A 26,159-nucleotide genomic window follows, 5' to 3' on the forward strand; every position below is an offset into this window, starting at 1 on the left:
CTGGACACTGGGATTGTCTACTAGAGCCCGGACACTGTGGCTGGACACCGTGGACGGACACTACAGCTGGACACTGTGGATTGTCTACTAGAGCCCGGACACTGTGGATGGACACTGTGGCTGGACACCGTGGATGGACACTACAGCTGGACACTGGGATTGTCTACTAGAGCCCGGACACTGTGGATGGACACTGTGGATGGACACTACAGCTGGACACTGGGATTGTCTACTAGAGCCCGGACACTGTGGCTGGACACCGTGGATGGACACTACAGCCGGACACTGTGGATTGTCTACTAGAGCCCGGACACTGTGTCTGGAGACCGTGGCTGGACACTGTGGATGGACACTACAGCTGGACACTGGGATTGTCTACTAGAGCCCGGACACTGTGGCTGGACACCGTGGATGGACACTACAGCTGGACACTGTGGATTGTCTACTAGAGCCCGGACACTGTGGATGGACACCGTGGATGGACACCGTGGATGGACACTACAGCTGGACACTGGGATTGTCTACTAGAGCCCGGACACTGTGGATGGACACTGTGGATGGACACTACAGCTGGACACTGGGATTGTCTACTAGAGCCCGGACACTGTGGATGGACACTGTGGCTGGACACTACAGCTGGACACTGGGATTGTCTACTAGAGCCCGGACACTGTGGCTGGACACTGTGGCTGGCTACTGGAGGGAGCGGCCGCGGGGTGGGGGGGGAGAGGCCCCCGCTCTGGGAACACGGCCCTGTGGCCCCGCCCCTTCGCTCCATTCCTCCCCCCCACCCCCGCAAGGCGCGCACGTAACGTGCGCTCCCATTGGTCAACTGGCGGCGAACATCCGCCTGCTATTGGCGGGCGCCTCCGAGCGCTTCGCTCCGATTGGCTAAATGTGCTGCGAAGGAATTCAGTGGCCCCGCCCTCACACGACCGTGGTGCGTGGCAGAGGCGACATCCCAAAAGCAGCACCAGCGACGATGAACATGCCGCACGCCGGCACGCATGGCCCCGGGAAATTGCTTGCAAGCAGCACGTGTTGCCAGCACCAGACTTTCGTTTTCAAACTTTATTTTAAAACGGTTAAGGCGCAGCGCTGCAATATCGTGTTCACGCGACTCTTGGTGTAAGGGCCTCCACTGTAGTGAGCCCTAGAGACCCCCCCCAAGAGGGTATTTTGGCCTACTCTTCCACGATTACCAGATTATTTAAAGGGTCAACACATATCCAAGGGCTTCATTTCATCCGGGTCTGCCCCGAGTTTGTGGTCCGGAAAATTTCTGCGCCCGGCACACCTACTCCAGTCTGCTAAAGACCTGGAAAATATTAATTGAGAACTTTTAAGCCCTGATTATATCTATCTGAGAAACAATTCAAAAGTTCCCATTTTAATGAAAACTAAACAGGGAAAACAGCTCGGGCTAACTTATACAAGGTACGACGGTATTGCAATTGCTTTTTGTGAAAATCGAAATATTGACTTAATGACCAGATAGAAGCCCGTTGGGGAACAGAACTATACCTCTTTTTCAAAGGAGACCTGAGTCAGAATAAACGAAAACAGTTCAAACAAGGCCGGGACAATACCCAGGGTGTCCCATAAGACCGAAGTCATTTCCCTTTTGAATCCTCGAATGTCTCTTGTTGTACGTTGAAATGCGTTATGAGACAATACTTTTGTAATAGACAATTTTCAATCCTATTGGATTGAAAAACTTGTAGTAATGGCGACTGACCATATTGTATTTCACGAGTTTGGGATGGTCGCTTTCACTCGTCCCTGTTAGCCGTGACCTGTAATCTAGCTTGGGTTGTTAATGTCAAAGCGATTTGGAGGTTCTAACTCCTGCGACACTGCTCTGCATTGAAGTGATTCATACATTAAAAACGTTGACCTTATCCGTACAGCGACCGCCTGGGGAGGTCAAACCGAACTTACAACAATGCCTGAGCTGGACCTACGTGGGTAGACGAACAGATGCTGCACTCTAGTGGCCACTTGTGTGAAGCACCTTTGTGATCTTTTCACCACTGCAGACTGCTTCAGGTCACACACCAGGCATGATACATCCTAATCTTCGTTATTTTCCCAGGTAAGAATCCATTGAAACACCAAATCTCTTTGACAAGGCTGACCCTGGGTCAAACACGATGGCACTGTTTGTGATTTCTAGACAAACATCGGTTCAAGCCCTCCACCGCGATTAGATGAAATTCCACGATTCTGACCAGGGATCGGTTCTAGTTTATCTCATTTGTTTCTGTATATTGTCTCATGTATTCCATCTTGTTCTACCTTTTACATTAGCCTAGCAATAACATTTGCATATAATTTTCATACATACATCATTACACAGAGGATTTCAATGGACATATGAGCTTATGAAAAGGCCTCGATTAATTGTCCTGCTTTGGAATGATTGGCCATTTCCATTCATGAGTCTTTGGAATTGTGTGGTAGTAAAAATGAAGACCCAGAGAAAACCAACCATGCACACGAGGTGGTAACACTCGAAGGTCCATACATATTCAATAATCCATTGATGTACTGCCTACTTGCAGCCCAAGCCTACAACACCTGGTATTCCCAAGCTAAGCTTCCAAGTAAGTTTGGGCAAATTCACGATGATTTGGCCGTATGTGGGAAGGCGTTTCTGGTTGCCCAGCCCAGTGGCGGCCCACTGCTCGTCGCTGCCTGTCCTCACTCGCCACGCTGCACAAAATCTAGATCAGTGGCACGGAGTGTCCGAGATAAAGCCGATAGTATTGTGAGACCCCAAGTGGGAGTCTTAAAGTGGCGCTATTACTGCACAGACCAAAAAAAAACACATTTATCTCAAACCACGATGTGGGAGAAAAAAAATGAAAATTCGAAAAATCCATTGTGACTACAGTTTAACGACTTATAAACAATCATTTGACTCAGAGGCGCCAAAGGAGTATGTCCCAGACAAGACGATTCAATCAGTGAAGTTAATACCGCGTGAAGTACGATAACAGGCAGGGGTCAGATGGGGTTCTCATTTTTCGGTTCCGACAGATGTTGGTAAAAAAAAACAGAACCCCATGGCTGCGTGGTGGACAGCAAAGTGTAGTGCAGCAGCTAAACCCATGATTTGTACTGTTTGGCTCTGCTTCACACATTTGTGCTCCTCGCCTTCACCAACCTGCGTTGACAAGCGTGGTGATGTTTTGTCCAACATTAAGCTCCATTACCTATATGGCGTAGGGACGTCCTCATCCTGCAGTTGATTGACAAATTGCTGTAAGTACAGTATGTAATTCTTGGTTCTTTCTTTATTTTTTTATTTTATTGTTTCCCTTCTACGTGACTTTACCGAAAGAAACAAGAATATGAATCCCTGCAGTCACGAAAGCTTTAAATCAAAATTTACAGTATGTAAGTCGAACTTCTTACGCACCGTACGTAGCCAACCGTAAAAATCGGAGGTACAGGCATACATAATGCTGAGTTGCTCTTTACCACATAATATATTGCTTCGTGACCCAGGTTTCACTTTTAAAATACATTTTCAAAAGTTTACAGTTGATTAAATACGTATATATTGATCTATTCGATGTTATATCCAACGACAAGATCAATATTGATTCTAGGACGCAGTAAAAGGGGTTAATAAGTGAATGGGAGGGGGTGGCACGCAAATCCACACCCTTGTTGTAAAACTACCGAGCTGGGATGAAGTGTAAGTGCACACCTTGGAGATAAGATGTGGACTCTGCAACTGCTAGCAGGATCTGGCAGAAGAGAGGTAGCGATGGCGAGATGTGATGACCTCTTTAATTTGGACTTAAACGTCTCCAGCTGCCCCACTGATGAGTTACCTCTGAATGTGGCGTTGGGGTGGCATTGTTGTTCATTAGGAAGGGCACGGATGTTCCGAGACTCCTCATTGCATCACCCACTGACGGCAAGAGCAGCTAAGGTTTAGTGCTGGCGTGTTTGGTCGATCTCAACGACTTTATTGTTGTGCACAACATAGTGAGGGCAGTGCCGGATTATCCTTGTAGCAAAAGTAGCTACACATGCTACGGGCCCCGCACTTTCAAGGGCCCCGCGGTAAATGCTTTCAAGCTCTCAATTCCGGTTCAGTGATTCTGCACTTGCTCTATTACTATAGTACTATACTGCCTTCAACTTTTATGAACGACTGGGTGTTTAAGGGTAGCGATTTGTCGTATTACCTGGCTGTACAGCAAATGAAAAAAAATACAATTACTTTACTGTGCAAGTTAAACATTTATATGTTTTAATATTTACGTGGTTTTTTTTCTTTCTTTTAGGGCCCTTTTATAACATACTATCGGGAAGTATCCGGCGTTGCCCGGGCGAAAAATATATTTCAAAACTTCTCTTAAAAACCTTACATATTACATACACGGATAATTGGCGATTGGCGTTCGACTTGAGAGAGAGTCAAACGCTCCTCTGTCTCTCGTGCCCTGGCGGTCCCGTGAGGACGCCTGTTCTGTTACCACAAACATCCCTACTCACACCACTACTGATCACACGACCAGCCTGATACGAACCCAACAGCATCACTACTTATTACATCAACTGTACTCACTCACAACACCACGACTCCTGACAGTTTAATACTTACCCATGACACCATTACTGATAAGCCGCAACTGACAACGTAGCCAAATACAAACCCACAACACAGCTCTTATCACTAACCCCACACAGCTCGTATATCGACTTCGTGGTGGCAAAACGCCTTCGCCCCAATGCTCTGGAGGCAAGGGTTGGTAGATCACCCGTGGACGGGTGTCACACTGTGGACAGGAGATGGCGGGTTCGGCAACATCGTCATTGCGGACCTTTAAGCGTTATTCACCAGAGGAGGTGGCCAAACATCCCCAAATGCAGGATCATCCTGCCAAAGGGAGTCTTGAGACTCAGCTCGGCTCTTTGCTGACTGAGAGCATGATTTCTCCACACACTGCAATGTGTACAACATACCTGTCAACCCCTGATCAGTGCCTACCTTATCACAGGCCAATTAAGACCTTATTGGTCACTCCGGGCACTTATCAATCACAATGTTCATCCAACAAAGTCCCATCACAAGGGAGAAACACAAACAAATAGCTAAATATTGTTTTGCCCGTATTGAAACGGCTGTGCGCCGTATGGACCTGAAAACTAAATTTCCCTGTACAAGAATACGGGTTTAGACCGTATGGGTTAACAGGTATGTAATGTTTCGATTTAAAGCTTTCGTGACTGCAGGAATTCATATTATTGGTTCTTTCGGTAAAGTCACGTATTATTTCCCTTCTACGTGACTTTACCGAAATAACCAAGAATAGGTATGTAATGATAATGATTTATTATAATTATTTATGAGAATGACTTTATTATTATAATTATTTAAGATCAGGCAATGGTGATCAGAAATTGGACCCTCCGAACCCCACACGAGGCACGGATTTTGAACCGGTAAGCTGCATTCGACATTAGCTTGACAGTGTTTGTGATTGATTCGCTTCACGAATATTAACCGGGTCACGTTCGGCTTATCGCTGTGAATCATGGCGATATGAATACTGTATAATGAACCGTATAATGTCCCGATTAAACGCAAGGCAAAATCGTAATTAGGGGCCGTCCATAAATGACGTCACGCACCTCGGGGGGGTCAGACATTTGTGACGATGTGTGACGAGGAGGGGGGGGGTTTGAGAAACGTGACGTCACATCAAAATTCGCAACTTTAAATAAATATAGACGACACGTTCTACTTAAATAAATATATTTTTTTATATATTTTTTCTCCTACAACATCAGAGTGCAGCGGCACATTAAATACGCACTACAATGACAATAGTTTTAAGCGATTTGAAGCGTGTTTTATTTTTTGTAGGGGGGGGGGGGGGCAGAGCTTTGTGACGTCATATTTGAGAGGGGGGGGGTCTGTGCCGCCGTGTGACGATGGGGTCAAAAATCGTCCAAAACCGCGTGACGTCATTTATGGACGGCCCCTAATGCGAGAGCCGGGCGCTTATGGGACCCCGGGGGTCCCGCCATAAGGTTCGCGTAACCAAATTAATTATCAAACGCGTTCTGTCTCGTTTATGCAGTCCTGCCAAATCCCGTCGCTTTGACCTCTATTTTACCGCAACATAACCGTACAAAATATACGTACTGTACATCTTGAGTTACATTTTGACTTTTAACACGAAACTCACGCGGTCTTACGTAACAAGAGTAATCAGGCAGCCCCTCGAACGATCACTGAACGATAAAAAAATTGCTCTTAGCGGGGTTTTAAAAAAAATAATAATTGTAATTTTTAGAGGCACAGACACGTAACTTCTAACTTAAAACTTTAAACAAACACAAATTACCGCCAGCCCGTGAAAACTTTTGTATCTGGAGGAGAATCCTCTGTTGTGGTAACGCCGCGCCTCCAGCAGCAGTCGCGGCCGCTTCGTGGAGGGGAACCCAGCGCCGGCTCCTGCGAGCGAGGGTAACACCAGGTCCTCACCACTCCTCACCACTCTCTAACCACTCTCTAACCCTCACCACGCCTCACCACTCCTCACCACTCTCTAACCACTCTCTAACCCTCACCACGCCTCACCACTCCTCACCACTCCTCACTACTCACCACTCTCTAACCACTCTCTAACCCTCACCACTCTCTAACCCTCACCACTCTCTAACCCTCACCAATCCTCACTACTCCTCACCACTCTCTAACCACTCTCTAACCACTCTCTAACCCTCACCACTCCTCACCACTCCTCACTACTCACCACTCTCTAACCACTCTCTAACCCTCACCACGCCTCACCACTCCTCACCACTCTCTAACCCTCACCACGCCTCACCACTCCTCACCACTCTCTAACCACTCTCTAACCCTCACCACGCCTCACCACGCCTCACCACTCCTCACCACTCTAACCACTCTCTAACCACTCTCTAACCCTCACCACTCCTCACCACTCCTCACCACTCTCTAACCACTCTCTAACCCTCACCACGCCTCACCACTCCTCACCACTCTCTAACCACTCTCTAACCCTCACCACGCCTCACCATTCCTCACCACTCTCTAACCACTCTCTAACCACTCTCTAACCCTCACCACGCCTCACCACTCCTCACCACTCTCTAACCACTCTCTAACCCTCACCACGCCTCACCACTCCTCACCACTCTCTAACCACTCTCTAACCCTCACCACGCCTCACCACTCCTCACCACTCTCTAACCACTCTCTAACCCTCACCACGCTTCACCACTCCTCACTACTCCTCACCACTCTCTAACCACTCTCCAACCACTCTCTAACCCTCACCACGCCTCACCACTCCTCACCACTCCTCACCACTCTCTAGCCACTCTCTAACCCTCACCACGCCTCACCACTCCTCACCACTCTCTAACCCTCACCACTCCTCACCACTCTCTAACCCTCACCACTCTCTAACCTTCACCACTCCTCACCACTCTCTAACCCTCACCACTCTCTAACCCTCACCACTCCTCACCACTCTCTAACCCTCACCACTCCTCACCACTCTCTAACCCTCACCACTCTCTAACCCTCACCACTTCTCACCACTCTCTAACCCTCACCACTCTCTAACCCTCACCACTCCTCACCACTCTCTAACCCTCACCACTCTCTAACCCTCACCACTCCTCACCACTCTCTAACCCTCACCACTCTCTAACCCTCACCACTCCTCACCACTCTCTAACCCTAACCACTCTCTAACCCTCACCACTCTCTAACCCTCACCACTCCTCACCACTCTCTAACCCTCACCACTCCTCACCACTCTCTAACCTTCACCACTCCTCACCACTCTCTAACCCTCACCATTCTCTAACCCTCACCACTCCTCACCACTCTCTAACCCTCACCACTCTCTAGTCCTCACCACTCCTCACCACTCTCTAACCCTCACCACTCCTCACCACTCTCTAACCCTCACCACTCTCTAACCCTCACCACTCCTCACCACTCTCTAACCCTCACCACTCCTCACCCTCTAACCCTCACCACTCTCTAACCCTCACCACTCCTCACTCTCTTACCCTCACCACTCCTCACCACTCTCTAACCTCACCACTCCTCAGCACTCTCTAACCCTCACCACTCCTCATCCTCTAACCCTCACCACTCCTCACCACTATCTAACCCTCACCACTCTCTAGCCCTCACCACTCCTCACCACTCTCTAACCTTCACCACTCCTCACCACTCTCTAACCCTCACCAATCCTCACAACTCTCTAACCCTCACTACTCCTCACCCTCTAACCCTCACCACTCCTCACTCTCTAGCCCTCACCACTCCTCACTCTGTAACCCTCACCACTCCTCACCCTCTAACCCTCACCACTCCTCACCCTCTAACCCTCACCACTCCTCACCCTCTAACCCTCACCACTCCTCACTCTCTAGCCCTCACCACTCCTCACTCTCTAGCCCTCACCACTCCTCACCCTCTAACCCTCACCACTCCTCACCCTCTAACCCTCACCACTCCTCACTCTCTAGCCCTCACCACTCCTCACTCTCTAGCCCTCACCACTCCTCACTCTCTAACCCTCACCACTCCTCACCCTCTAACCCTCACCACTCCTCACCCTCTAACCCTCACCACTCCTCACCCTCTAACCCTCACCACTCCTCACCACTCTCTAACCTTCACCACTCCTCACCACTCTCTAACCCTCACCACTCCTCACCACTCTCTAACCCTCACCACTCTCTAACCCTCACCACTCCTCACCACTCTCTAACCCTAACCACTCTCTAACCCTCACCAGTCTCTAACCCTCACCACTCCTCACCACTCTCTAACCCTCACCACTCCTCACCACTCTCTAACCTTCACCACTCCTCACCACTCTCTAACCCTCACCAATCTCTAACCCTCACCACTCCTCACCACTCTCTAACCCTCACCACTCTCTAGTCCTCACCACTCCTCACCACTCTCTAACCCTCACCACTCCTCACCACTCTCTAACCCTCACCACTCTCTAACCCTCACCACTCCTTACCACTCTCTAACCCTCACCACTCCTCACCCTCTAACCCTCACCACTCTCTAACCCTCACCACTCCTCACTCTCTTACCCTCACCACTCCTCACCACTCTCTAACCTCACCACTCCTCAGCACTCTCTAACCCTCACCACTCCTCATCCTCTAACCCTCACCACTCCTCACCACTATCTAACCCTCACCACTCTCTAGCCCTCACCACTCCTCACCACTCTCTAACCTTCACCACTCCTCACCACTCTCTAACCCTCACCAATCCTCACAACTCTCTAACCCTCACCACTCCTCACCCTCTAACCCTCACCACTCCTCACTCTCTAGCCCTCACCACTCCTCACTCTCTAACCCTCACCACTCCTCACCCCCTAACCCTCACCACTCCTCACCCTCTAACCCTCACCACTCCTCACCCTCTAACCTTCATCACTCCTCACTCTCTAGCCCTCACCACTCCTCACTCTCTAGCCCTCACCACTCCTCACCCTCTAACCCTCACCACTCCTCACCCTCTAACCCTCACCACTCCTCACTCTCTAGCCCTCACCACTCCTCACTCTCTAGCCCTCACCACTCCTCACTCTCTAACCCTCACCACTCCTCACCCTCTAACCCTCACCACTCCTCACCCTCTAACCCTCACCACTCCTCACCCTCTAACCCTCACCACTCTCTAACCTTCACCACTCCTCACCACTCTCTAACCCTCACCACTCCTCACCCTCTAACCCTCACCACTCACTCTCTAACCCTCACCACTCCTCACCCTCACCACTCCTCACCACTCTCTAGCCCTCACCACTCCTCACCCTCTAACCCTCACCACTCTCTAGCCCTCACCACTCCTCACCACTCTCTGATCCTCACCACTCCTCACTCTCTAACCCTCACCACTCCTCACCCTCTAACCCTCACCACCCTCTAACCCTCACCACTCCTCACTCTCTAGCCCTCACCACTCCTCACCCTCTAACCCTCACCACTCCTCACTCTCTAACCCTCACCACCCTCTAACCCTCACCACTCCTCACTCTCTAATCCTCACCACTCTCTGATCCTCACCACTCCTCACTCTCTAACCCTCACCACTCCTCACCCTCTAACCCTCACCACTCACTCTCTAACCCTCACCACTCCTCACTCTCTAACCCTCACCACTCCTCACTCTCTAACCCTCACCACTCCTCACTCTCTAACCCTCACCACTCCTCACCCTCTAACCCTCACCACTCCTCACTCTCTAACCCTCACCACTCCTCACTCTCTAACCCTCACCACTCCTCACTCTCTAACCCTCACCACTCCTCACTCTCTAACCCTCACCACTCCTCACTCTCTAACCCTCACCACTCCTCACTCTCTAACCCTCACCACTCCTCACTCTCTAACCCTCACCATTCCTCACCATCTAACCCTCACCACTCCTCACCCTCTAACCTTCACCACTCCTCACTCTCTAACCCTCACCACTCTATAGCCCCCACCACTCCTCACTCTCTAGCCCTCACCACTCCTCACTCTCTAACCCTCACCACTCCTCACCCTCTAACCCTCACCACTCCTCACTCTCTAACCCTCACCCTCTAACCCTCACCACTCTCTAACCCTCACCACTCCTCACTCTCTAACCCTCACCAGTCCTCACCCTCTAACCCTCACCACTCCTCACCCTCTAACCCTCACCACTCCTCACTCACTAACCCTCACCACTCCTCACTCTCTAACCCTCACCACTCCTCTCCCTTTAACCCTCACCACTCCTCACCCTCTAACCCTCACCACTCACTCTAACCCTCACCACTCCTCACTCTCTAACCCTCACTACTCACTCTAACCCTCACCACTCCTCTCCCTTTAACCCTCACCACTCCTCACTCTCTAACCCTCACCACTCCTCACTCTCTAACCCTCACCACTCACTCTCTAACCCTCACCACTCACTCTCTAACCCTTACCACTCACTCTCTAACCCTCACCACTCCTCACCCTCTAACCCTCACCACTCCTCACCCTCTAACCCTCACCACTCACTCTCGTCTCGACTCCTCAACGCGGTCCTGACCAGGCTTCCTCCCTACGTCTCACCTGGGGACTTCATCTTTACTCCTCACCTCCATCTCCCACCGGTAGTACCCTCACCTTTACTTGTACGGTACATTCTTTCTTCGCCCCAAACACTCGCCACTCCTCACCCCCGTCTGTACTTCTCACCGCGGCCCACACCACCATACCTCTTCACCCAGGCAGGGTCCCTCACCCCCTCCACCCCTATCGCCCTCAACTTTACTCCCAACCGGGGACCTCATCCTCACTTGGGCCCTTTCCATTCACGCATGAAGATCTCTGCTCACCTTCTTTGGTTCTTTCGGTAAAGTCACGTAGAATGATAATAAAATAATAAATTGATAAAATAAAATAACACAATAATATTCTCACGACGTTTCACGACCTGATGAAGGCCGCTTGTGTTGTGGCCGAAACGTCGTGAGAATATTGTGTTATTTTATTTTATCAATTTATTATTTTATTATGATTCTACGTGACTTTACCGAAAGAACCAAAGAAGATGAATCATTGCAGTCACGAAAGCTTTAAATCGAAATCTCTGCTCACATTTACCCGTAACCTCACTCAAGGTCCCCCCTCACCTCACCTCCACCTCGCCCAGTGGCGCTCACCCTCCACCCTCTTACCTCACCTAACGACACTCTCATTCTCCCTTTGCTGTGACCTTCGGGCCCTTAGCTTGGCCAGACCGTGGGGGGCATTGCGCTGATTTCCTCCTTCATTGTCCAGGGGAGGTCGCGGGCTCGGTAAGGCCCCATGTCCCATGGCCTCGGTGTCATCGAGGGGACACGGGGAGGCCGAGATCTTACTCCGTCTGACCCATACCATGACCCGAATATTGCCCCTAACCCTCATCATCACACAACTCGAACATTAAACCTCTCATAAAGAATCGCTTGACTCAGACCCTAACCAAAAGCTCTGACCCTAACTCCTAACTCTGACACTAACACTATACCCTTAACACTTTCGCAGTTCCTGACTCTGACTTCTAATATCTAGCTAAAACTGACCTTAACCCTTAACCAAATCTTTAACTCTCACCCTTGACCGTAGTAGCCCAGATCATAACCCTGTCCGTAACCCTAACACGTCTCGTAAGTCTAACCGCTTTCAGTTTGCCCGAGTGTTACGTAAGGATGGTGTAATCGTTTTACACCAGCGGCTGTAAATGTCGACATGAAGAATATAACATTGTATAATACCGGTGTTGCATGACACGTGAAAGTAACGTGCAAACAAAGTACCGTACGAGAAATGTCGGAGTAAAGATGTGTCTCGGTGGATTACTTAGCGCTTGCCAATGTTATCTTGTATGTATGGGTTAAACATTAGTCATTTACAGTTCTATGTCAACCCACGATTGATTGAAGGCCTCCTTACACTGTGTTACTCATGGGGATTGTTTGACCATACGACTCTACACGATGGTCAATGCGGGTTGTTGAAGGGGGTGGCTAGGACCGGTTCTGCATTCACTTGCCACTGATGTTAGCCATGGCCAGGAATCACACTCAAGTTGCTGGATTCGTCGTGCAGTGCACCGCCGCTAAACCATGTATGTACACGATGTATGGGGTCATGTGGTTAAAACTCCGTGAACTCTATTTCTCAGGTCACCACCACGTCCATATTAGGTCGTCGCTGCCGTCCTCGCCGCTGCCACGTGCAAAGTGTGGAGCTCCCCCGGAGAGGATGAATTCCATGGCCGACCTGTCCCACCTTCTGCCACCGGCCTCCCTGAGCGACCTGGCGCGTGCGTGGCTGCGGGAGGACTCGCCTGCCTTCGACTACGGAGGGCTGGTGGTGGGCGAGCGCGACGAGCGCGCCGTGCTGCTGTGCAAGACGCCCGGCGTGTTGGCTGGGGCACCGTTCTTCCAGGCCGTGTTCCATGAGCTGGGCTGCAACGTCGAGTGGTTCTACCACGACGGGGACATGCTGCTACGGTGCGGTGCACACATCTGTCCTTATCAGTGCCTACCTTATTACAGACCAATTCAGACCTTATCGGTCACCCAGTGCCCTTATAAATCTCGACGTTCATCCTAAAAAGTCCCATTACAAGGGACAAATAGGCAAAACACATTTTTTGCCCGTATTGAAACGGCTGTACACCGTATGGACCTGAAAACTCAATTTCTCTTTGCAAGAATACAGGTAAACCGTATGGCTTGACACGTATGAGTGCACCACGCTGTTATAGGACAAACATTTTTATGTCACACCCGCTGCGGGGAAGAGCAATGCATCGATATTTCAATGCATCGCACTGAAAGCAGCCGTGTTACAAATTCATGCCGAATTTGGATTTCTACACTTTTAGCATTGCGCAATAGACTGTACATTTATAAAATATCTTATCAAGGAAAAAAATAGAGGTAACTTTTTTACATGTGGTTCTTGGTTGCGAATTAGTAGAGTGGGGTCACATTCCCTGGAATATGGCAGACGTCATGAAGTGTACCGTTTTTACAGCAATAAACAGTGCATTTTTTTATGGAAAAGCAAAAAAAATATTTTTCTTTATTGGAATGCATGACGTGGACCCTTAAGAAAACTGGCTCTAGCTGAGCTGATGCTACATGGTTCAGTTTAAACTAAACTATTAAGGTCAGAATACCACATCGGCTCATTAATGCTTGTCCAGGCATGCCGGCGAGGCACCGTGTCGCGTTGCGGTGGTCACCGGCAAGGCACGGCACCTCCTCCTGGCAGAGCGACCCGCGCTCAACTGTCTGGCCCGTGCCAGCGGAGTGGCCACGGCGGCGCGGAGGGCCTGTGAGACGGCACGGGCGGCGGGCTGGGCCGGCCAGGTTGCGGGAACGCGCAAGACGACGCCGGGATTCCGCTTAGTGGAGAAACACGCGCTGCTGGTGGGCGGTGCTGCCACTCACCGATATGACCTCTCCTCCATGATCATGCTCAAGGACAACCATGTGTGGTCGTCTGGCGGGATAACACAGGTAACTGTGGACGTGTGGATGTATGGACTGGTGAGTGGGCCAATGGTGCCTTGTGTGTGGGATGTTAAAGACTTGAAACGTGTTGTCACGTGCAGGCTGTACGCGATGCGAAGCGCGTTGGCGGATTCAGCCTGAAGGTGGAGGTTGAGTGTCGCACACTGGAGGAGGGGCGGGAGGCAGCCCGGGCGGGGGCGGATGTCATCATGCTGGATAACGTTGCTCCACCCGTTAGTATCGCACAGCTCCATATCACACAGCAGCACGCCGCCTGTTCAGTGTCATTGTGTCCACGCAGGAGGCAATTAATGGGACAATTAAAACGGGGATGTGGTTTATATTCATTTATCAAGCAGCAGTAGCTTAACAATTTTTTTATATATGTAGATGTTTTCTGTTACATGCTTATCACTAGTTGGCCTACCAATTTGCTGCAACGAATTTTATAAGCAACCAATAGTTATTATTCTTTGGGTCTTTCGGTAAAGCCACGTAGATAGAAAAAGATTAATTAAAAATGTAAATATCACGAGCGCAACACAGGCAATCGTCACCTGATGACGATTGCTTGTGTTGCGATCGAAACGTTGTGATATTTATTTATTATTCTTTTTCTATCTACGTGGCTTTACCGAAAGACCCAGAGAATGTGAATTCCTGCAGTCACGAAAGCTTTAAGTCAAGATTCAACCAATAGTTCTAATTTCCTAACCCTAAGCACACGGTTTATCGACGACGGTTGGCAGATGCTGCACACGCACGCGCAAACACTGAAGAGCGAGTTTCCGACGGTGGTGGTGGAGGCGAGCGGGGGCGTAACGGATGAGAACCTGCTGCGCTATCTCGGACCCAGCGTGGACATCGTGTCGCTGGGTTCCCTCACGCAGGTAACCCAAGCCAGCTGATGACCTAAAGCTCGTAGCCTTATTTCGTTCTTGCAGTGTTTATGGTTATCTTGGGAATGCTGCTCTGAATGAAGGACCATTGCCTAAATAACATCAGTTAATTTAATTTTTCTTTGTCGTAGGGTGTCATGAACTACGAACTTATTTATTTTTGAGCGAATGTGTCATTGCCCATCTTTTCCAACTAAGGTCGAAAGCGTTCATGCATGAGTTCTGTCCGGCTATCTGTCATATGAGGTCACTAACTCTTAAAAAAGATGAACGAATATAACTTACATTTGAGTGTAAAGTTTTGTTGTTAATTGGGACCAGTGACGTGTGATGAGGTTAATGGCTGGGGAGGCACTGGCTAGTATCAGAGCCGGATTTACACACTGAGGGGGGCGTGTCGGATACACCCCCCCTCAGTGAGACAGATGTGATAGCTGCCTCCCCTGGTACTTTTTCATTTCAGTTTTATGACGAGAACAGCGAGCCTAAATATCTTTATACACATACGTGAAATAAGTTACCTGGACTATGGAAGGCGAGGACATGTAATGAAGGGGTCTACAAACATTACATTTGTGAAATACAGAGCGATAGTAACGGGCACGCGCTTACTGCCCGCGCTCCATCCAGTTTCTGAGGGGTTGTGCAATCAGAGGGGAGGCTGAGCTCGTCGCTGCCTCACCTCTCACCTCTCTTCTCTCCCTGTATTTGCAGCGGATCTCCGCAAATTTGCAATTTTGACTATAAAAATTATTGGAATCGTACAGAAATTACATTTTTAACACAGATCAATGGAATCATCTTAATTTTATTACTATTTTTCGTAACAGCTATTTTCATTTGAGTATGACAGGTGAGGCTCTGCCTCCCCTGCCTCCCCAGATCAAGACTAACCCTATATAAAATAGCCCAAATTGCTCCAGTCTAATGCCATCATGTCATGTGCCGTGTGACCTCGTCTTGTATAGCTCACAATGTAATGTTATCGCGAATTAAATACACCAAAGCAAAAACACATTTTGGCAAGCGTTACATAATCCGTGTATATGCATGTTGTTTCTTCCTCTTTATTGTATTATGCGTGCGTGGTTTAATTGCAGAGATGTTGCAGTCATTCTACATAGTAGAATAGATTCATCCATCTGTCCAAGAGCATCGTGGTTGATGCTATTTGCTGTGTTGTTGCAGGGCTACCCAGTGGTCGACTTTTCGCTGAAGGTATCCCGAGAGACGGGTATCCTGGGTGAAAACGCCGTGCGGGGGGCAGCTGCATACTCTGCTGGCAATGGGGGGTCACCATCACCACCCTCCTCCAGCGCAACCACACCCTCCGCTAGGCGCAACTATGCCTTCTAGCCGGACGAATGTGGGGGCTATTAGTGGGAAAACCACAGCGATATCCATGAGGCATTAAGACCCCACCTCCCGATTCACATAGCATGTGCTGTATAGTTTAATTTTCAGTAAAAGCGCAATTGTCTCATAAACTACAGGGACGAAGCGATATTGCGATTTCACTTTTTACGTGAGATAGGAAATCTTTAGCACGAACCAGAATAAAGTGTTTAAAAATTAGTTGTGGCCAAATCTGCCCTCATACGTTCAATGCAATGGAGTGACATATCAGAGTTAGTGACTGATCACGGCCAGATTTACTTTGTGTTGAAGTACGTGGCAAAGTAACTCTGTGTTACACAGTGCTGCATCAGGGCCTGAATTCAGTAATAACACAGCGAGTGAAAATTATTTCTTAATCTGTGATGCATGCTTGCTTTCTGTCTTTATTTTATAATGTAATGATTTTTTAATTTCCATATCATTGATTTTGTATTCCTTTCAGTCACTTTAATGTTTGTGTTTCTCAGATCGCAAAGGTACAGGGAACAGTATTAATGAGCTACCTCTAAGTAATGGGGATGAGGATTTATCTCGTCCTATGTGCCTTACTTTGCTCTGGCTTAAGCATCTACATTTCATAATTGATACGGTTTACCTTTGAAAATGCAAAAGCTAGACAATCACACACGATTTATTTTACTTTATATATAAATTTGCTCAATGCCATTGTTCGTAAGAAATATACACTAAAAAGCAAAACCTTTAAGTGCCTGTGATTTTGAATGTTTTCAATAAAATTTGATTTTGATTATTTCTGTGTGTGTTTATACTCGGTAGATATATGTATGGTAAGTTGCACTTCTTTCACAACGTATGCAGCCAACCGTGCTCATCGGAGGTGCGGGAGAAGGATGTCGGCATATTAAATAAAGTTGCCCCATATCTTATTTCTGAATTCTGCCAGAGTTTCACGAAAAAGGTTTCAACACTGAGCATATGGTGTTCATTGCTAATACAAGAGACACTGTCCACCGCAGAATGAGGGAATTTTGTGGATTCAGCACCTGGTAGCTATTGTTGAGGTGTTGAAACCCATATACTCTCTTTCCTTACACATCACCCTTACCCCATTTAGCTTATTGGTCAATGTGTGGTGAGGTCGGGCTAGCATAATGAGTTGAGTTGAGTGAGCGCCGTGTTGTGGGGTCAGTGCGGTGGGTTTGGCTTAGCGGAACCGGGCAAGGCTCGCAGCCATGCCACGGTGTGCTCGCGGCACTCGGCCCAGCTGTAGAGTGGCTCGTAGTTGAAGTGGCGGCGTGCTTTGTCGGAGCTCACGGAAAACGTGGAGATGAGGGAATTCAGCATGTAGCGGTTCAGAATCGGCTTGAAGCCCATCAGTGGCCCCAGCACCACCTGGAAGATCATCATCATCGTGTATTATTTATACCGCTCCTCCCATGCAGTACATCTCGAATCGCCAGAACAAAGGGCAGTTTAAGATAATCAGGAAGTGATTGCAGACAAAAATACAATGTACAAAAAGAATGCGGCATAAACAATAGGAACAAATACAACTAAAAAGCAAAAATTTTGTCGATTCTCCACAAACTGGCAACTCTACACCATCACCCAAAGCCGACAGTCAATAATTTAGAACGTTTGTGTCGGGTTGCTGGCATGCTGCAGTCGGTCGCACATTGAGAGGTGCACTAGATGCATTTTGTCAGCTGCGAAAATATGACCCAGACAGATCTGGCGGAAACGGGCGAGTGCGTGTGTGTGTGTTTTTTTTATTGTAACCAGTGATAGTAGCAGCAGCAGCTGGGCGAATTCCAGAATTTCCCTGAAAGAGAGAAGGGATGAGTGCCGGCGATTTTTTTTTTACATGAGTGTAATAGGAACCAACCGACTGTACTTACGTGCAAAACCTCCTGCAGTATCGCAAATAGGTAGAGGACATAGTAAGGCAGAATCATCCGCTCTCCGCTTATGCGGAAGCCCAGCTCGGAGAAAAACTCCATGTTGAAGTCAGTGTAGTTCATGAAGGGCGACTCGTCGCACGCGTAGTAGACCTGGCCACCCACCACCTGGGGCTTCTTCTCCAGGGCCTGAGCGGCCATCACGTGCATCCACGCCACGTTACCTGTGCAGACGACAGCAGAACCACCATCCCCACGTCACCCTTTCATTTTTGGTGCGATCGCTTCCCCGTATCAAAGGGGTACATGTGCCGGATGGATTTTGTGAGGAGGGTCTGGGATGGGGGGCAGGTCGAGTAGGAAGGAGACCCATGAACACTGTTGAGGTGTTCAACGTTTTGAAGAGCGGTGGGGGCGGAGGGCATATTGAACAGGTTCATTCCTTGCACCAGGACCCATGCAACCGTGTCACCTGCCATCTCGTGGCACCCATGGAAAAATAGACGTGAAACATTTTCACCCACAACTATTTTCGTGCTATCCAGTTAGTCGAGACATTACAACCGCATCACAATACTATAATGGAGGAAGAATTGGAAACCAGAGTGTACGCATTACGCACCTACGTACACACGCCCATGCTCCGAGTTCGTGGGCGAGACGCGAATGACCACCCCTCCTTTCTTTTGTGCACGCCTGTAGGCCTGCTCTAGCGAGTCGTGCTTCTCCCCATAAATGCCCGACGGGCGGATAACACAGGTGCTCAGCTTGCCCCCGGTGATGAGCTGTACCCAGACACGCAAAAGCAGAAACATAGATTACCCCCCCCCCACCTCCTCCGTGTAGCCTTGCAACTGTTTACCACAATGACTGGTCAGAGTCATATACTAATTCATAGAGACATGGCCACCCACAAACAAGACATCATCCCAATCCTCAACTCCCTCAACTGGCTCTGAATCAAATCACGAATAAACTTTAATATCGCCGTCTTCAAACTCCTCCACGAATCTGTCCCCACCCATCGCCTCTCCCCACACTCTGCTCCCCTTCATGGGCTCTCTGTTCCAGCAACTGAGGCCTTCCATCAAAACCCTCGGTCAATCTTCTTTCAATGGGAGATTGCTGCCCTTGCGGTGGGGAACTCTGCTAGCTCCTTGCCCCTGTTCAAGTCTAAGTCCTTCCTCTTCGCAAAACCTATCTTAAGACTTCTCTTGTTCTGCAATGATTGGCTGTCTCTCATCGAAGAAGTGTCTTCAACATTAATCTTTACAGTCTTCAGTGGTTCCCTGTGACGTTCATGTCATGCTTTTATTTGCGTGTTCAGCTAAAGCAACTTCAGTTAGATTATCTTTAAATGTAATGTGGCCACAGGGCTCAGCGGTAGAACAATCAGCAGACGAGAGCCTTGAATCATAAATAAAGTTTTCCTGATTTAGCAACACATTCCTTACAAATAAAGCAGTGTCATACGTATTTGTTATGTATTTTCGCAGACAATTTAGACAGTTTTATGCACGATTCCTCCCATGTACCGTTTGCGAAATCCAGAAGCCTGATGGACGGATACTTGCGAATTATGCATCTCTGTATATCTGTGTAGATATACACACTACCCGCCACTACAACACTTGTCCCTGGTTCCTTCTGAAACAAAGTCTGGTTCAGATTTTCTTTCCACCACTGAACATTTCCACCCCTGGCTCAAGGACACAGCGGAATAACATACGACACGACGAGATATCTGTAAATGATGATAAAAACCCATCATGACAGAATATATATTTTGTAGCAGTGAGCATTGGTAACTACACCATACTGATTAATTATAATCAGGACGAATCCAATTCACAGTTTTTCTTTCAATGCATCACTTTTGCTGCCTGCCTTGTCGGTCACATTTGCTCAAATTTGTACCTCGGCCAAGAAGAGGACCACAATGCACTTCTTCAGAAAATGGCAATCGGATGTTTTGCATACACGCACAGAAGTGGTTCGCTTTTTACGCATTTTTGTGACTCGTTTGAAACTTAAGATGAGAGATGCTGTTTGGTGATGCGTAGAGTTCCCCGTGTCCGATGCGGCACTCGCGGTGGCGGAAGCGCCGCGCCAGTCCGCTAACCTTGGTGCCGTTGGCGCTCAGGACGATCTTCTCGGCCTCACATTTGGTGCTGGAGTAGAAATTGTTGTGCGACACTTTGTATGGGGTGTCTTCGTTACCTCTGTGAATGCAGCACAAAACAGCGTTAGCTCAGAAACTCCGGAGAACAATTCCAAATCTCGTCAAATGCTCTGAAGACGTTGGCCGGATCACGATTGTTTGGAGAGTCAAATAGGCTGGATGGACTGAAAATGTTTACTCATATATACATTGAGACACAAAAAAATGGCTCTTCTTGTTATTTTTCTTGTCGGCCCCTGGCTAAGGGGTGCTCAGCTTGCCCCCGGTGATGAGCTGCACCCAGACACGCAAAAGCAGAAACAAGCGACAGCTGTCCCTGTGCGGCACAAGGTAAAGCAGCACCGGGCCTGCGATTGAGCAAGCAGGACCCCAGTGCCCTGCTGCAGGTGGTGCTGCCCCGTGCCGACAGTCAGCTCACCGGAAGAAGGGATCAAATTGCTTGTTGGGCCCCACCACCTCGGTGCTGCTTGTGTACACCAGGATCGGCACGCTCGCCTCCACGCATGCACGCACCACGTTCTGTGTGCCTGCACCACCACATGCGCGCCACGCAGTTATTAATGCGCGGTCCCGGCTTGGCCATGAGCACAGCCGCCTGTGCGTGGCCGTCATCGCCCGCGACAATGGGCACTAGACGAATATTCTCACATCTGAAATAAAATTAAAGGCGCAGCCTTGCAATTTCTTGCTCACTGCACTGCTGGTGGAAGCGCCTCCGCTAGAGGGCGCTCTAGAGTTAATCTGCCAGATGTCTTGTAAGAGAACGCATACTTTACCCCACTACACACAACCTGGCTATAACCGTGGGGCAGGGGTTGATTTAAGAAACCACCGTTGTTGCAACTGTCCCACGCCGTGACATGGAACCGGTTGCGCGTACTCACCGCCCACGTTGATGCGGTGCATGCGCTCCTCGGGGACGATGTTCATGAAATCGATGATGCTGATTGCGTGGATAACCGCGTGAGCCCCGCGCACGGCCGCCGCCAGCTGCTCGTAGTCCGTGATGTCTCCCTTGAGCAGCGTCAGCTTGCACGGGCCTGCAGCGCCACACCAGCGCAACGTGCCAGCAGTGAGTGAGTTTAATCGAATTCAAATGAATCGTCATCAGCCATGCTGCTGGATGAAGACCTCCTCCAGCCACCGCCACCATTCACGATCCTGCGATGTAACAATCCATAATAGCGCCTGCACACGAACTGATTTAATCGCTCCATCTCCTCCGTGGGCAAACTCTTTGACACGTTCCGATCCGACCAAAATAGGCCGGACCTGCACGTTGTCTTGAGTGATGTACGATTATGAAAATGAAAAAAACCCAGAGATTTCCCAATACAGCTACATCAATAAGAGGATGATCCTGGGAAAATCAGGACAGGTGACAACCCTAAAATCAAGAGACACTTCACACGGACTAAAAAAGGATGTGGTTATTATAAATACAATTATGGGACAGCCTTTGTGTTGTCCCTGTACCTGGCCTCTCTTTTGAAGCAGAGATTTCAGAAATTGTGGCAAAAGCCACTGCGTACGTACCGCTCGCCCAGGCGCGCATGTCGTCCCGCACCACGCAGTCAAAGACTCGCACCTCGCTCAGCGAGTCGCCCATCTTCTCCAGCAGCAGACGCACCACCCGCTCGCCCAAAAACCCCGAGCCTCCCAGCACCACGAACACCTGTCCGTCACGGGCCATCGCTTGTACCTGCACGAGCGGAGTTCACCTTCACGTGCAGACGGCTGCAAAGAGGTGGATGCCGCAGTTTTCCAAGTTAATTCCGGATCAATAGAGCATGAAGGACGGTGTTCATCTACTGCTAATAGCCCTTTGAGCCGGTGGAGTAAATTCCACGTTTTTATGGCAAGAGTGAGGCTCTCCGTAAGACAACCACTGTTGACTTCTCCACAACGGTTCCTAATGTTATATAGCTCGGAGGAAGGAATGATGGGGCTGCGGCAACTCCCAACCAGTATTTTTATTCACAACGTTTCGATTGCGAACCGTGCTCTCTACCGCTGAGACACCTGGCCCAGCCAAGCTGCATTACACAAGAACAAACAAAGGACGTGCTCTTTTGAACGGTTCACAAAGTTCAGTCAATATTTTACTACTGCACAACAGTGACGTGCGGTGAGGTCAAAGGCTGGGGAGGCACTGGCTCGTGTCAGAGCCAGAGTCACACACTGAGGGGGGCGTGGCCTCACTGAGGGAAGGCGTGGCCTCACTGAGGGGGGGGGCGTGTTAGACACGTCCGCCTCAGTGAGGCAGACGTGATAGCTGCCTCCCCTGGTGCTTTTTCATTGCAGTTTCATGACGAGACCAGCGAGCCTAAATATCTTTATGCACATGCGTGAAATAAGTTAACCTGGAGTATGGAAGGCGAGGAAATGAAATGAAGGGGTCTACAAACATTACATTGGTGACATACTGAGAAAGTAACAGGCACGCGCTTATTGCCCGCGCTCCATCCAGTGATTGAGGGGTTGCGCAATCAGAGGGGAGGCTGAGCTCGTCGCTGCCTCACCTCTCGTCTCTTCCTGCAGTATTTGCAGCGGAGCTCCGCAAATTTGGCGATTTTGACTATACAAATGATTGGAATCGTACAGAAATTACATTTATAACACAGATCAGTGGAAAAACAATCTTAATATTTATTTCATTTGATTCTTTTTTTGTACTTTTCGTAACAGCTATTTTCATTGGGGTATGACAGGTGAGGCTCTGCCTCCCCTGCCTCCCCTGACCGCACGTCCCTGCTGCACACACATTCGCGGTTGTGCTAAATAGCCTGCCACTATGTTTTCGCATTGTGTTGTTCAGCCCGTGCAACGTTTCGCTTTGAGCGCTTAAGAGCTTAATCGTAGGCCTCGGCAAGGTCAGGTAATTTACATTTTTTACCGGGTAAAAGGGTAAAGGTAAAGGTGTCGACATGCCAAGGGGTAAGGTAAAGGGTAGGGTAAAGGTAGCGCGAAGTATTAACCCGGTAAATTCGGTGCCTTGTTTACTGCTAAAAGCTCCGTGGCGTAGTTCGTGGCCTCCATTTAATAAGTAATATATTTTTTTTTACTTTAAAAAAAAACACGCTTTTATGAAATCTATGAGTAATGGCAGAACTCCACGACTCCAGGAAGTTGCCCCGAAGCTCGCCATAACGTAAAGGACCGTGGGCAATGACAGCCAACGTCAGTTGACAGTGGACAATTAGACCCAAGCCGAAACATAACGTATACAAAATAATGTTTAAAAATATTTTATTTTATTTTTAATGATAGAATATAGTATAGTCATCAGTATGACGTAAGTATATCAAGTTTGCAGTAGAAACCACATTGGGAAGTGGGTTAAAATTGAGTTGCAAGATTTGAGGATACGACAACAACAGAGTGAGTTATAAGAAAGCGTGTAAAATTGTGATAATCGAGAGTATTCTATATGAATAAAGCACTCTACCTAGCATTTACCTGTTATAAACCTTCTTCATGTGTAGTACCCCAGTAATTACCCTGTAAGCGGGTCATTTGTATGGGGTAAGGGTAAAAGGTAGGCCCGTTGCTTTTAACCTTTTACCTTACCTGCTGAAGGGTAAAAGGTAGGGTAGAGTGATTGTATTGTGGTAAGGTAAAAGGTAGGGTAAAGGTAGGCTCGTTGTTTTTACCTTTTACCTTACCTTGCCGAGGCCTAGCTTATTCGGGAGCTGAACTTAGTTAAGACAATCCTTGAGTCTGAATAAGGTGCCGTACAACAGGTGGAGTGAAACGTCGAACAGCACATGCTGAACAGCACGCGGTACAAGAGGAAACATCAGAGAGCTAATCAGTAAAATATGGCTACGTCTCGTTTTACGCGGGAGTTGCGTGCTTGAAAAACGGCGCGTAACTCAAAATCGTGTAAATAAAACGTAAATTTTCCCCTAAGAAATAAAATAAATGGTTGTGGTTAGGAAGAGCACGCTTTCGAACCTCATTCTTACGTCTACACATTTTCACTGTGTAACAGTAAATATCACTACCATACACATATTAAAAAAATAGTAACAGCCTAATTTAAAGAAAGAATGACAATAAAGTGAAACAAAAATATTGTTAACACGTAGTGAGACCCTATACCGGACATATTGATAGGCAAAATGCGTGCACACGACCATTCTGCTGCTTTAAAGCTTTCGTGACTGCAGGGATTCATCTTCTTGGTTCTTTCGGTAAAGTCACCACGTAGAAGGGAAATAATAAAATAATAAAAATATTTTTATTAGTTTTATTTTATTATGTTTTATTTCTTATTATTTTATTATTTCCCTTCTACGTGATTCTTTTGGTAACCCGTATTGAAACTGGCCGTACGCCGTATTGACCTGAGTACGGGGTATAAACCGTGTACGGGTTGACAGGGTTGTAAGAACCACAACAGCAGATTTATTCTTGAGAAATAATTAGTTCCTGAGACCCGTTCGTAAGTAGAACGGTTCGTTTGGTGGAACACAACAAAGTACTGTATTCACGCGGGCATACAGTCAGTGCTATGAAATGTTTTACGGTTCAACAAATAGGAGAAGCTTTTGTTATACTCATAAATAAGAATAAATATTGTATATTTGCATGTAACACTGTAGACACAAATACAGTATAGTAAATAGAACATAAAATATAGTCACGTGAATATAAACAACGTCAGTTTCATTTTCACTTACCTCGAGTCCTGATTGCAGGCTTGTGTCGCTGGTGTGAGCTCACCTGTGATTAATCGCACGTAGAATTGTGCACTGTGGTGCCACGGCCTCGGAGCAACTCTGCAAGCGCCGCGACTCCCCCCTGGCCCCGACACTGAGCACACACACGCAGCGCACACTCGGAGTGTCCTGGCGGGGGATTGCCTGGCACAACGGGTTTTAATCCAAAGGGTCCCTAGGAGGAAAGTTCCACGGTTTCCCGGTGCTAGGAGATTGGCCGACCCTCGCAGGACAGGTCACATTGCGGTGCCCCTGAGTTGGCTTAAAATTGTATGGGCACAAAAAGGTTCACCGGGCCAGCCGCAATGAGTCACGCACAGCATCGGGAGGGGCGAGGGTGGAATATTAAGCGAGCAGAGCAGTGCATGAGGTCAGGGGATCACAGCGCCATGACCTCCCCCAGCCCCAGACCGAATACACACGAGCAGGGTGTGTATTCGCTAGCCGGGCGTCCTTCCAGATTAACCAGGATGAGCAAGAAATTAATGAGTACGGATGGATAGACAATGGGTCGCATAGGCAACCGCCGCAGCGCTCCATGTAAGAGAAGAAAAACGAGCGAGAATCACACGATTGGCCGCGCGGGATAACGTGACCCTGGGCTTTTGAAATCAGGGGGGATAAAAAGAGGAGCCTGGGACCGTTCAGATGAGATCTTTTTCCTCAACCTCCTGGCCGCCAAGACCCACATCCTGCCGTCCTGCCTTCTCGAGCCGCTCGCAGCATCCGTGCGACGCCAGCGAGTGCCGCCCCGAGGCAGTCACAGGTAAAGTTTTCTTTCGTCCTCCTCCCTCGGACTGTCAAAGCGTCCGTGCGACGCCCTGAGTACAGCTGCGAGGTACGTGGTAGGGCGTCTGAATATCTGGGGACTTGGGCAGCAGTAGGCTAGGCTCTTCTCGCGAAATATTCCCTCCAGGCAGTGCGGGGTTTGCGTCGACAATAAAAGTTAGTACAGAGCATAGGCGCGGTGTCTGTGGTTCCTGTGTGGAGCGACCACGTGAGAGAACGCGCGGCGAGAG

General features: G+C 48.7%; 2 protein-coding genes across 4 annotated transcripts; one reads left to right on the forward strand and one right to left on the reverse strand.

Moving 5' to 3' along the window:
* Positions 1 to 5,985: 5,985 nt before the first annotated feature.
* On the forward strand, positions 5,986 to 17,126 carry QPRT (quinolinate phosphoribosyltransferase). Of its 3 annotated transcripts, none has more exons than XM_032967845.2 (6): positions 5,986 to 6,506; positions 12,737 to 13,067; positions 13,769 to 14,084; positions 14,180 to 14,311; positions 14,828 to 14,968; positions 16,166 to 17,126. In XM_032967845.2, exons 2-6 carry the CDS (start codon positions 12,817 to 12,819, stop codon positions 16,331 to 16,333), a joined length of 1,008 nt encoding a protein of 335 aa, XP_032823736.1. In that variant the 5' UTR covers positions 5,986 to 6,506; positions 12,737 to 12,816; the 3' UTR covers positions 16,334 to 17,126. The 3 variants fall into 3 exon arrangements, with proteins under 3 accessions (XP_032823736.1, XP_032823735.1, XP_032823737.1); XM_032967844.2 differs by having other exon boundaries at positions 5,986 to 6,496; XM_032967846.2 differs by lacking the exon at positions 5,986 to 6,506 and adding an exon at positions 10,148 to 11,180.
* On the reverse strand, positions 14,411 to 22,528 carry LOC116950217 (3 beta-hydroxysteroid dehydrogenase type 7). The gene is made up of 7 exons (XM_032967842.2): positions 21,953 to 22,528; positions 21,301 to 21,456; positions 20,835 to 20,943; positions 20,357 to 20,456; positions 18,857 to 19,019; positions 18,235 to 18,458; positions 14,411 to 17,728 (listed from the first exon to the last, which is right to left on the reverse strand). Exons 1-7 carry the CDS (start codon positions 22,107 to 22,109, stop codon positions 17,522 to 17,524), a joined length of 1,116 nt encoding a protein of 371 aa, XP_032823733.1. The 5' UTR covers positions 22,110 to 22,528; the 3' UTR covers positions 14,411 to 17,521.
* Positions 22,529 to 26,159: the final 3,631 nt, after the last annotated feature.

This window comes from Petromyzon marinus, chromosome 38, assembly GCF_048934315.1.
Source record: "Petromyzon marinus isolate PM22_M1 ecotype Great Lakes invasive population chromosome 38, UKy_Petmar_22M1.pri1.0, whole genome shotgun sequence".
Lineage (NCBI taxonomy): Eukaryota > Metazoa > Chordata > Hyperoartia > Petromyzontiformes > Petromyzontidae > Petromyzon > Petromyzon marinus.